General features: G+C 25.3%; 1 protein-coding gene across 9 annotated transcripts in view; it reads left to right on the forward strand.

Moving 5' to 3' along the window:
• The window catches only part of LOC135128669 (uncharacterized), a 33,990-nt gene that overhangs the window by 939 nt on the left and 20,853 nt on the right, over nucleotides 1-12,198 (forward strand). For 8 of the 9 annotated variants that reach the window (XM_064055659.1, XM_064055661.1, XM_064055664.1 and 5 more), the window contains one exon: nucleotides 10-153. The exons of the other annotated variant lie outside the window; for it this stretch is intronic. In XM_064055659.1, coding sequence (XP_063911729.1) covers nucleotides 10-153 — 144 coding nt within the window. The remainder of the gene's footprint in view (nucleotides 1-9; nucleotides 154-12,198) is intronic. 9 annotated transcript variants of the gene reach the window in all.

Here is a 12,198-nt window from a genome sequence, read left to right on the forward strand (position 1 = left end):
GTTTTGTAGAAATGACTTGTTAGGGCTTGATGGCATGGTTATTCAAAAGAACCCTGACGAAAATGTTAATCACTTGCCCTCTGCTGCACCGTGTGTTGTTGAAGGCGTGAATGCTACTGCAGCTAGTACTGACATTATTGAATCTAATAGGAGGTATTTGATTTTTTTCAAGACAGCTTTAAATGTCGCTGTTTTTTACTAAATGTATCATCTGAATTTTCTTGTTAATAAAATGTAGTCGCATAATTTGGTAATCTGTGTTATACAAGCGTGTTTGTCAAGACCGAATTAACAAATATTTACTTTGGAATATGAATCAGGGTATGAGCACATTGCGTGTCTAATGCACCATTTACATTCATAAACATTGCAGATGTTTTTAACACTCTTTTCACTTTTCGCTGTTTTTTATTTAAATTTGGGATTACGTATGGGCGCCTTTTTACTTTTTATTGTAGCAGCATTAATTTGAATAATTTAATTTTTGCGTTATCAACACCCAGCAACATAGTTGCGAGCAATTAAACACCGTGTTTTAAATATTATAGCAGCGAATAATTTATGAAAAAGTTGTGAAATCGGTTAACTTTACAGTCTTGCTAAACAGGATTTTCTTTGGTCGATTCGTGGTAGTGTTTGGTGTTTTTGTTTAATAGTTTGCTCGTTACGTAGACAACAAACAACCTAAACAATCACTGCACGTATTATTATTATTAACAAAACAGTGAATAATGTTTGTTAGATTATTTTTTATCGGGCGCAAAAATTAAAATGTGCAAGTTGACACAAATTCTAGGGATATTTTAAGTCTTACGTTATTATGTCACCAACAAAACGATTAAAAATTGTTTCAAATTGTTTTTGTCAAGAAGTCCGGTCGTTTGGTGAATAAAAAAATCAGTTGGCAGCACTGTTTGATTCGTAGATCAAATAAAAATTGATATAAAGTTATTTAGATGGAACTTCCTTCGGTTCCGAATCATAATAATTATGATTATATATATCATATGTTATTATCATTATAATTATTATAATCAAATTGGTGAAGAAAAAAAAGAGAAAACGGGTGGGTGGGTGGGGCTAAGTTTAACTTTTGTTATAGAGTTTTTTATAAGCAAGCAATAGCTCCGCCCATCCACCACCTCTTCATTTCAGTGATTACTCTTAATATTGTTCAGTTCTATCTTAGTAATTTTAGCCCCGCCCACCCACCCTTTTTTTCATTGAAGATATATCATTTACCAAAATTTTTCGTTTCCGTTTATATATTTTTTTTCAACTATTCGATTTTTTAAAATTTGTTTTTTTTGGTTCTACAGTTTCTAAATTTTAGGTTTTCATTTCTTCAGTTTTTCGATTTACAATTTTTCAGTGTTTTATTTTTTTTGTTTCTTTCATTTTACGATATGCAACTTTTCGAGTTTTCATTTTTAAATTTTTCATTTTTTCGATTTTTCATTTTTTCGATTTTCCAATTTTTAGGTGTTTGCATTTTTAGATTCGGCAATTTTTCGATCTGCAGTTTCACGAGTTTTTAATTTTTGATTTTTCAGATTTTCGATTCGCAAGTTTTCGATTTTTTTTAATTTTTCGGTTTTTCAATGTTCTGATTTTTCAGTTCCTCGAATTTTGGTTTTTCAATATTCCAATTTTTCGTTTTCGATTTGTAATTTTTCGATTTTCCACTTTTTAGATTTTGCAATTTTTCTACTTCTCATGCTTTTTGATAAAAAAATGTATATAACTGCAAACTTGCAAAACCAAACTATTGAAAAATAGAAAAATGGGGAAATCGAGAAACCAAGAAGTCCAAAAACCGAAAAAGGAATCATTGAAAAATTTAAAAATCAAAAATTGAGAAATCGAAAATTAAAATAAAAATAGAAAAAAAAAACGAAAAATTAAAATATGCAGGAAACGAAAAATCAGAAAATTGTTGATTCGAGTAATTAAATGAAAATGTATAATTTAAAAACCAACATATTGAAAAATAGAAAAATTAAACAACGGAATATTAAAATTTTGTTTTTATTTTTTTTTTATTTTATTCAAATGTTGACAAATCGAAAATTGAAAAAACGAAAAAATCGAGAAGTGGCGAAATAAAAAAATTGAAGATTTGAAAATTGATTCAGATACTTGTAAAATTGAAAAATTGAAAAATCTAGACACTGAAAAATGAAAAATTGAAAATTTGAAAAATGGAAAATGGTGAAAGCGAAATCAAAACATAGAAAAATAGAAAAATAAAACAGTAAAATCAGGGAGAGTGAAAACTAAAAAATTTCAAAATCGAAAAAGGTATACATAGTGGAAAATTTCCATTTTTGGAAAAGTCGTCTAAAAACTCTCAAAAAAATTCAGGGTTATAGATCTTGACGTGCTGATTCCAAAAATATAGCGTGTTTATGGTAACGGAGCAACATTATCGAAATATTCGGAGTGAAATTCGAATTTTTTGAAATTTAAAAAAAATTTGATATTTCAGTGGGCAATTCTGGAAAAATGATTAGAGTTATCGATGAAATACGGTCGGAAGTGACTTCTGGAGTTCGAAATCTACAAGAAAATGTATTCAGTTAAATTTCGAAAATCGTGGAAAATGGTTCGTAATTTGCATACATGGTGGAAAATTTCATTTTTGAACAAGTCGTCCACAAATCTTGAAAAAATTCAGGGATGTAGATCTTGACGTGGTGATTCCAAAAATAGAGCTTGTTTATGGTCACGGAGCAATATTTCCGGAATATTCGGTGTGAAATTCGAATTTTTTGAAATTACAAGAAAATGTGTTTAATAGTTGAATTTCGAAAATCGTTGAAAATGAGTCGAAATGTGCAGTTTTTCGATTTGAGTTCCTCGAGTTTTCAATTTCAATTTTTCGATTACGTTTTTTTAAAATTTTTTTTTCAATTATGTATTGGATTTTTAAAAATTTCGATTTTATAATTTTTTGTATGTTAAATTTTAATTTTGTCAGTTTTTGGTTTCTTCAATGTTTCGAATTGCGATTTTTCAATTTTTTGTTTTTTTAGTTCTTCAGTTTCTAAATTTTCCAATTTTTTTAATCAGTTTTTCGTTTCTTCAAATTTGTGATTTGCAATTTTTCGTTTCCGTTTCGGTTTCTTTTTTCGATTTTACGATGTTCCGATTTTTTAAGTTTTTGATTTTGAATTTAAATTTTTTCAATTTTTCGTTGCCTCAATTTTCGATTTGCAATTTTTCAATATTTCATTTTTAAATTTTCATTTTTTCGATTTTCCAATTTTTAGGTGTTTCAATTCTCAGATTCGGCAATTTTGCGATCTGCAATTTCACGAGTTTTTAATTTTTCAATTTTCAGTTTTTGATGTGCAATTTTTCGTTTCGTTTTTATTTATTTTTTTAATTTTTGGGTTTTTCAATGTTCTGATTTGATTTATTTTTCAATTTTTGGGTTTTCCAGTTTTTGTTGAATTTTATAATTTTTGGATTCGTATTTTCTTTTTTCCAATTTTTCGATTCATTAATTTAATATTTCACTGTTCCAATTTTTCCTTTCTTCAATTTGCAATTTTTCGTTTCGGTTTTTTATTTTTATATTTTTTCAATTTTTGAGTTTTTCATTGTTCTGGTTTTATAATTTTTTTCAGTGTGGAATTTTTCAATTTTTCGGTTCTTAATTTTTCGATTTTTCAACTTTTAGGTGTTTTAATTGCTCGTTTTTTCAGTTTCTGATTTTTGATTTTAAATATGTAATAATAATAATTATAATTTTCAGGTATTTCATTCTTTCAGTTTTATGATTTTAGAATTGTTCCATTTTTCAATGATTGCACAAATCTTTTTCATTTATTGGATTTTTCACTTTTTCGATTTGTAATTTTTCGATTTTCCACTTTTTCGATTTTGGAAGTTTTAGTTGTTTTCAGTTTTTCGATTTTCCAATTTTTTCCGATTTTTTGTTTTTCGATTTTTAATTTTCCAACTTCTCGACTTTTTGAAAAATGTATATAGCTAAACTTGAACCTGAAATATTTAAGAAACGAAAAATTCAAAAATAGAAAGATTAAAATTATAAGTCGAAAAATTGAAAAATTTAGTAGCTGAAAAATCGAGACACTGAAAAATGAAAAATTGAAAAATGGAAAATGGTAAAAGCGAAACAGTGAAAAATCAAAACATTGAAAAATTGAAAAATCGGGCAATTGAAAAATGAAAAACCGAAAAATTGAAAAATAAAAGAGATTAAAATGAGGGAGAGTGAAACCTAAAAACACTGAAAACTAGAAAATTTTAACATAGAAAAGGGTATACATCGCAGTAAATTTGATTTTTGAAAAAGTCGTCCAAAAAATTCAGGGTTATAGATCTTGACGAGCTGATTCCAAAAATATAGCGATTTTCGATTTGCATTTTTCGTTTACGTTTTCGTTTCGATTTCTTTTTTCGATGTTCCGATTTTTAAATTTTTTGTTTTTTCAATTTAATTTTTTTAATTTTTAGGTGTTTCAATTTTTCGTTTCGGTTTTTTTTTTAATTTTTCAGTTTTTCAATGTTCTGAGTTTATTTGAGTATGGAATTTTGCAATTTTTGGTTTTTCCAATCCTTGAATTGTTTGATTTTTCAACTTTAATTATTCGTTTTTTTATGAGTTTTTGAGTAGAGCTTCCAGTTCAAATTTTTCTAATTTTCATTTAAATATAAGTATGTTATACTAAATATAATTTTTAAAATGATCAATTTTTTAATTTTTCGATTTTTCCGTTTTTCAATTGTTGGATTTTAAAACATTTTTCACTTTTCAAGGTCTCGATATTTACTTTTTCAATTTTTTAGTCTTTCAGTGTTACAGTTTTCGAGTTTACAATTTGACGATTCTATAATTTTTCGAATTTACAAATGTTTGTGTTTTCCAGTTTTTCGATTCATTAATTTTTTTCAATTTTTCAGTTTCTCGATATTTAATATTTCACTGTTTCAATTTTACGATTCTTTTTTTACTTTTTTTTTTCAATTTTTCAGTTTTTCATTGTTCTGGTTTTATAAATTTTTTTCAGTGTGGATTTTTTCATTTCGGATTTTTCATTTTTCAACTTTAGGTGTTTTAATTGTTCGTTTTTTCAATTTCTGATTTTTGAAATTTTCGTTTCTTCATTTTTTTATTTGCAGTTTTTCTTGTTTTCATTTTAAATATGTAATAATAATTATAATTTTAAAAATATTTCATTACTTCAATTTCACGATTTTAGAATTTTTCCATTTTTCAATTATTATTGGATAAATCTTTTTCATTTATTGAATTTTTCGCTTTTTCGGTTTTTAATTTCTCGATATTTAATTTTCAATTTTTCCAGCTTTTCAGTATTACAGTTTTTCGACTTTATAATTTTTCAATTGTACAGTTTTTGGGTTTCCAATTTTTCGATACGTTTTTTCCATTCATTAATTTTTTCGATTTTTAATTTTCTCGATTTTTGATTTTTTATTGTTTCAATTGTTCGTTTCTTCAGTTCTTCGATTTGTAATTTTTCGATTTTCCGCTTTTTCGATTTTGCAATTTTTAGTTTTTTCAGTTTTTCGATTTTTCATTTTTTTCCGATTGTTTTTCGATTTTTAATTTTCCAACTTTTCAAAAAAAAAATTGAAAAATCAAAAAATCGACAAGTGGCAAAATCGAAAAATTAAAGATTTATTTAAAAATTGATTCAAAAACTTGTAAAGTCAAAAAATTGAAAAATTTAGTAGCTGAAAAATCAAGATACTGAAAAATGAACAATTGAAAAATGAATGGTAAAAGGGAAACAGTGAAAAATCAAAACATTGCAAAATTAAAAAATCGGGAAATTCAAAAATGAAAAACCGAAAAATTGAAAAATAAAAGAGATTAAAATGAGAGAGAGTGAAATGTAAAAACACTGAAAATTAGAAAATTTTAAAATAGAAAAGGGTAGCAAATTTGATTTTTGAAAAAGTCGTCCAAAAATTTTCAAAAAATTCAGGGTTATACATCTTGACGAACTGATTCCAAAAATATAGCGTCTTTAGGGTCACGGAGCAATAGAAATATTCGGAGTGAAATTGGAATCTCTTCAAATTTTTAAAAATTATGATATTTCAATGGGCGATTCTGGAAACATGGTTAGAGTTATCGATGAAATGAGGTCTGGAGTTCGAAATCTACAAGAAAATGCATTCAGTTACATTTGAAAAATCGTCGAAAATGGGTAGAAAATTTCATTTTTGAAAAAGTCGTCTAAAAATTTTGAAAAAATTCAAGAATATAGATCCCGACGTGCTGATTCCAAAAATGTAGCTTGTTTATGATCATGGAGCAATATTTTCGGAATAATCGGTGTGAAATTCGAATTTTTTGAAATTTTCAAAAAGCGCCATATTTCAATGGGCGATTCTGGAAAAACGGTTAGAGTTATCAAAGAAATGAGGCCGGAAGTGACTTCTGCGGCCCGAAATCCACAAGAAAATGTGTTTAGTTGAATTTCGAAAATCGTTGAAAATGAGTCGAAATGTGCAATTTTTCGATTTGAGTTCTCGAGTTTCAATTGTTCGTTTCTGTTTTTTTAATTTTTTTCAGTTACTCGTTTTTTTTTTAAATTTCGATTTCATAATTTTTTGTACATATTTTAAATTTTAATTTTTTCAGTTTTTGGTTTCTTCAATGTTTCGATTTGCGATTTTTAAAATGTTTCGTTTTTTTTTTGGTTTTGCAGTTTCTAAGTTTTTTCAATTTTTCGATTCTTTAATTTTTCATTCCTTCAAATTTTCGATTTGCATTTTTTCAATTTAATTTTTTAATTTTTCGTTGCTTCAATTTTTCGAGTTTTAATTTTTAAATTTTTCATTTTTACGATTTTCCAATTTTTAGGTGTTTCAATTTTTAGCTTCGGAAATTTTTCGATTATTCTGCAGTTTGACGAGCTTTTAATTCTTCAATTTTTCGTTTCGGATTTTTATTTTTTTTTTTCATTTTTTGGTTTTCCAATGTTCTGATTTAATTTTTTTTAGTATGGAATATTTGAATTTTTGGATTTTCCAATCTTTGAATTTTTTGATTTTTCAACTTTTAGGTGTTTTAATTATTCGTTTTTTTTTTTAGTTTTAGAGCTTCCAGTTTCTCGATTTTTGAATTTTTCGTTTCTTCAAGTTTTCATTTGCAATTTTTGTAATTTTCATTTTAAGTGTTATAATAAATGTAATTTTTAAAATGAATCAGTTTTTTAATTTTACGATTTTAGAATTTTTCCATTTTTCACTTTTCAAGTTAATTTTTCGATTCTACAAATGTTTGTGTTTTCTAATTTTTCGATTCGATTCGTATTTTCTCTTTCCAGTTTTTCGATTCATTAATTTTTTTCAATTTTTCAGTTTCTTGGTATTTAATATTTCACTGTTCCAATTTTTCGTTTCTTCAGTTCTGGTTTTATAATTTGTTTTCGGAGTGGAAATTTTCGTTTCGGATTTTTCAATTTTTCGGTTTTTAATTTTTCGATTTTTCAACTTTTAGGTGTTTTAATTGTTAATTTTTTCAGTTTTTCGTTTCTTCAATTTTTGATTTGTAGTTTTTCTTGTTTTCATTTTAAATACGTAATAATAATTATAACTTTAAAAATATTTCATTATTTCAATTTTACGATTTTAGAATTTTTCCATTTATCAATATAAATCTTTTTCATTTATTGGTTTTTTAATGTTTCAATTTTCCGTTTCTTCAGTTCTTCGATTTGTAATTTTGCGATTATCCACCTTTTCGATTTTGCAATTTTTAGTTTTTTCAGTTTTTCGATTTTTCAGTTTTTCCGATTTTTAATTTTCTAACTTCACAACTTTTTGGTAAAAAAAATGTATATAACTGTAAACCTGAACTTGAAATATTGAAGAAACGAAAAATTCAAAAATCGAAAGATTAAAATTGGGAAACTGAAAAAGTGCAAAATCAGTACATTGGAAAATAGAAAAATAGGGAAATCGAGAAACTAAAAAGTCCAAAAACCGAAAGAGGAATCATTGAAAAATTAAAAATCGAAAAATTAAAAAAATAAGAGAAAACGAAAAATTAAAATATATAGGAAACAAAAAATCAAAAAAATGTTGAATCGAGTAATTAAATGAAAATGTAAAATTTAAAAACCAACACATTGAAAAATGAAAAAATAAAAAAACAGATTATAAACATGTTGACAGCGAAAATTGAAAAAACGAAAAAATCGAGAAGTGGCAAAATCGAAAAATTGAAGATTTAAAAATTGATTCAAAAACTTGTAAAATTAAAAAATGGAAAATCGTAAAAGCGAAACAGTGAAAAATCAAAACATTGAAAAATAGAAAAATAAAAGAGTAAAATCAGGGAGAGTGAAAACTAAAAACACTGAAAACTAGAAAATTTTAAAATAGAAAAGGGTGTAGATAGTGGAAAATTTAATTTTTAGAAGTCGTCTAAAAATTCTCAAAAAATCAGATTTATAGATCTTGACGTGCTGATTCCAGAAATATAACTTGTTTATGGCAATATTTTCGGAATATTCGATGTGAAATTCGAATTTTTTGAAATTTTTAAAATTTGCGGTATTTCAATGGACGATTTTAGAAAAACGGTTGGAGTTATCGAAGAAAGTGACTTCTGCGGCCCAAAATCTACAGGAAAATGTGTTTACTTGAATTTCTAAAATCGCAGAAAATGAGTCGAAATGTGCAATTTTTCGATTTGAGTTTCTCGAGTTTTCTATTTCAATTTTTCGTTTCCGTTTTTTTTTAAATTTTTTTCAATCATTCAATTTTATAATTTTTTGTATTTTAAATGTGAATTTTGTCAATTTTTTGGTTACTTTAATGTTTCGATTTGCGATTTTTTTAATTTTTGATTTTTTTTTGGTTCTGCAGTTTCTAAATTTTACAATTTTTCGATTTAAAATCAAAAAGTTTTGAATTTTCAATTTTTCAGTTTTTCGATTCTTTAGTTTTTCATTTCTTCAAATTTTGGATTTGTAATTTGTTGTTTCCGTTTCGGTTTCTTTTTTCGATTTTTCGATGGTCGAGTTTTGAGTTTTTTGTTTTGCTAGTTTCAATTTTTTCAATGTTTCGTTGCTTCAATTTTTTTGATTTTCCAATTTTTAGGTGTTTCAATTTTTAGATTCGGCAATTTTTCTATTTGCAATTGCACGAGTTTTTAATTTTTTATTTTTCAGTTTTTCGATGTGCAATTTTTCGTTTCGGTTTTTTATAATTTTTTTATTTTTTGGTTTTTCAATGTTCTGATTTTATTTTTTTCAATATGGAATTTTTCAATTTTTGGATTTTCCAATTGTTGCATTTTTCGATTTTTCTGCTTTTAGGTGTTTTAAGTGTTCGTTTTTTCAGTTTTAGATTAGAGCTTCAAGTTTCCCGATTTTTGAATTTTTCCATTTTTCACTTTTCAAGTTAATTTTTCGATTCTACAAATGTTTGTGTTTTCTAATTTTTCGATTCGATTCGTATTTTCTCTTTCCAGTTTTTCGATTCATTATTTTTTTCAATTTTTCAGTTTTTTGGTATTTAATATTTCACTGTTCCAATTTTTCGTTTCTTTTGTTCTGGTTTCATAATTTGTTTTCGGTGTGGAAATTTTCGTTTCGGATTTTTCAATTTTTCGGTTTTTAATTTTTCGATTTTTCAACTTTTAGGTGTTTTAATTGTTAATTTTTTCAGTTTTTCGTTTCTTCAATTTTTGATTTGTAGTTTTTCTTGTTTTCATTTTAAATACGTAATAATAATTATAACTTTAAAAATATTTCATTATTTCAATTTCACGATTTTAGAATTTTTCCATTTATTAATTATTGGATAAATCTTTTTCATTTATTGGATTTATCACTTTTTGGTTTTTTAATGTTTCAATTTTTCGTTTCTTCAGTTCTTCGATTTGTAATTTTGCGATTTTCCACCTTTTCGAATTTGCAATTTTTAGTTTTTTCAGTTTTTCGATTTTTCAATTTTTCCGTTTTGTCAATTTTTCCGATTTTGGTAAAAAAAATGTATATAACTGTAAACCTGAACTTGAAATATTGAAGAAACGAAAAATTCAAAAATCGAAAGATTAAAATTGGGAAATTGAAAAAGTGCAAAATCAGAACATTGAAAAATAGAAAAATGGGGAAATCGAGAAATTAAAAAGTCCAGAAACCGAAAGAGGGAATCATTGAAAAATTAAAAATCGAGAAATTGAAAAATCTAAAAATTAAAAAAATAAGAGAAAACGAAAAATTAAAATATATAGGAAACAAAAAATCAAAAAAATGTTGAATCGAGTAATTAAATGAAAATGTAAAATTTAAAAACCAACACATTGAAAAATGGAAAAATTAAAAAACGGTACATAAAAATATTGACATAGTGAAAATTGTAAAAACGAAAAAATCGAGAAGTGGCAAAATCGAAAAATCGGGAAATGGCAAAATCGAAAAATTGAAGATTTAAAAATTGATTCAAAAACTTGTAAAATTGAAAAATTGAACAATTTAGTAGCTGAAAAATCGAGACACTGAACAATGAAAAATTGAAAAATGGAAAATGGTAAAACCGAAACAGTGAAGAATCAAAACATTGAAAAATTGAAAAATTGGGAAATTGAAAAATGAAAAACCGAAAAATTAAAAAATAAAAGAGCTTAAAATGAGGGAGGGTGAAACCTAAAAACACTGAAAACTAGAAGATTTTAAAATAGAAAAGGGTAGACATAGTAGCAAATTTGATTTTTGAAAAAGTCGTCCAAAAATTTTCAAAAAATTCAGGGTTATACAACTTGACGAGCTGATTCCAAAAATATAGCATGTTTAGGGTCCCGGAGCAATATTTTCGAAACAATATTCTCGAAATATTCGGAGTGAAATTGGAATGTCTTTAAATTTTTAAAAATTACGATATTTCATCGGCGATTCTGGAAACATGGTCAGAGTTATCGATGAAATGAAGTCGGAAGTGACTTCTGGAGTTCGAAATCTGCAAGAAAATGCATTCAGTTAAATTTCAAAAATTTTAGAAAATGGGTAGAAAATTTCATTTTTGAAAAACTCATCTAAAAATTTTGAAAAAATTCAGAAATATAGATCCCGACGTGGTGATTCCAAAAATATAGCTTGTTTATGGTCACGGAGCAATATTTTCGGAATATTCGATGTGAAATTCCAATTTTTTGAAATCTACAAGAATATGGGTTTAGTTGAATTTCGAAAATCGTTGAAAATGAGTCGAAATTTTTCGATTTGAGTTTCTCGGGTTTACAATTTCAATTTTTCCTTTCCGTTTTTTTTTTCAGTTATTCGATTTTTTTAAATTTCGATTTTATAATTTTTTGTAATTTAAATTTTAATTTTTTAGTTTTTGGTTTCTTCAATGTTTCGATTTGCTATTTTTCAGTTTTGCGTTTTTTTGGTTCTACAGTTTGTAAATTTTGCAATTTTTCGATTTAAAATTTCCGAGTTTTGAATTTTGAATTTTTAAATTTTTCGATTCTTCAGTTTTTCATTTTTTACAATTTTCGATTTGCAATTTTTCGTTTCCGTTTCGATTTCTTTTTTCGATTTTTCGAAGTCCCGATTTTTGAATTTTTTGTTTTTTCAATTTAAATTTTATCAATTTTTCGTTGCTTTAATTTTTCAATATTTCATTTTTATTTGTTTCTTCAATTTTACGACATGCAATTCTTCGAGTTTTCATTTTAAAATTTTTAATTTTCGATTTTCCAATTTTTAGGTGTTTTAATTTTTAGATTTGGCAATTTTTCGTTTCGGTTTTTTATTTTTTTAAATTTTTCGGTTTTTCAATGTTCTGATTTTTTTTTTCAATATGGAATTTTTCAATTTTTGGATTTTCCAAATGTAGAGCTTCCAGTTTCTCGATTTTTGAATTTTTCGTTTCTTCAAGTTTTGATTTGCAATTTTTCTAATTTTCGTTTTAAGTATTTTATACTAAATATAATTTTTAAAATGATCAATTTTTTAATTTTCGATTTTAGAATTTTTCCGTTTTTCAATTGTTGGATTTTACAACTTTTTTACTTTTCAAGGTCTCGATATTTAATTTTTCAATTTTTTGGTCTTTCAGTGTTACAGTTTTCGAGTTTACAATTTGACGATTCTATAATTTTTCGAATTTACAAATGGTTGTGTTTCACAATTTTTCGATTCATTAATTTTTTTCAATTTTTCAGTTTCTCGATTTTTAATA

Source organism: Zophobas morio, unplaced genomic scaffold, assembly GCF_036711695.1.
Source record: "Zophobas morio isolate AGI-343-1 ecotype UQ-CSIRO unplaced genomic scaffold, CSIRO_AGI_Zmor_V1 ptg000014l, whole genome shotgun sequence".
Taxonomy (NCBI): domain Eukaryota; kingdom Metazoa; phylum Arthropoda; class Insecta; order Coleoptera; family Tenebrionidae; genus Zophobas; species Zophobas morio.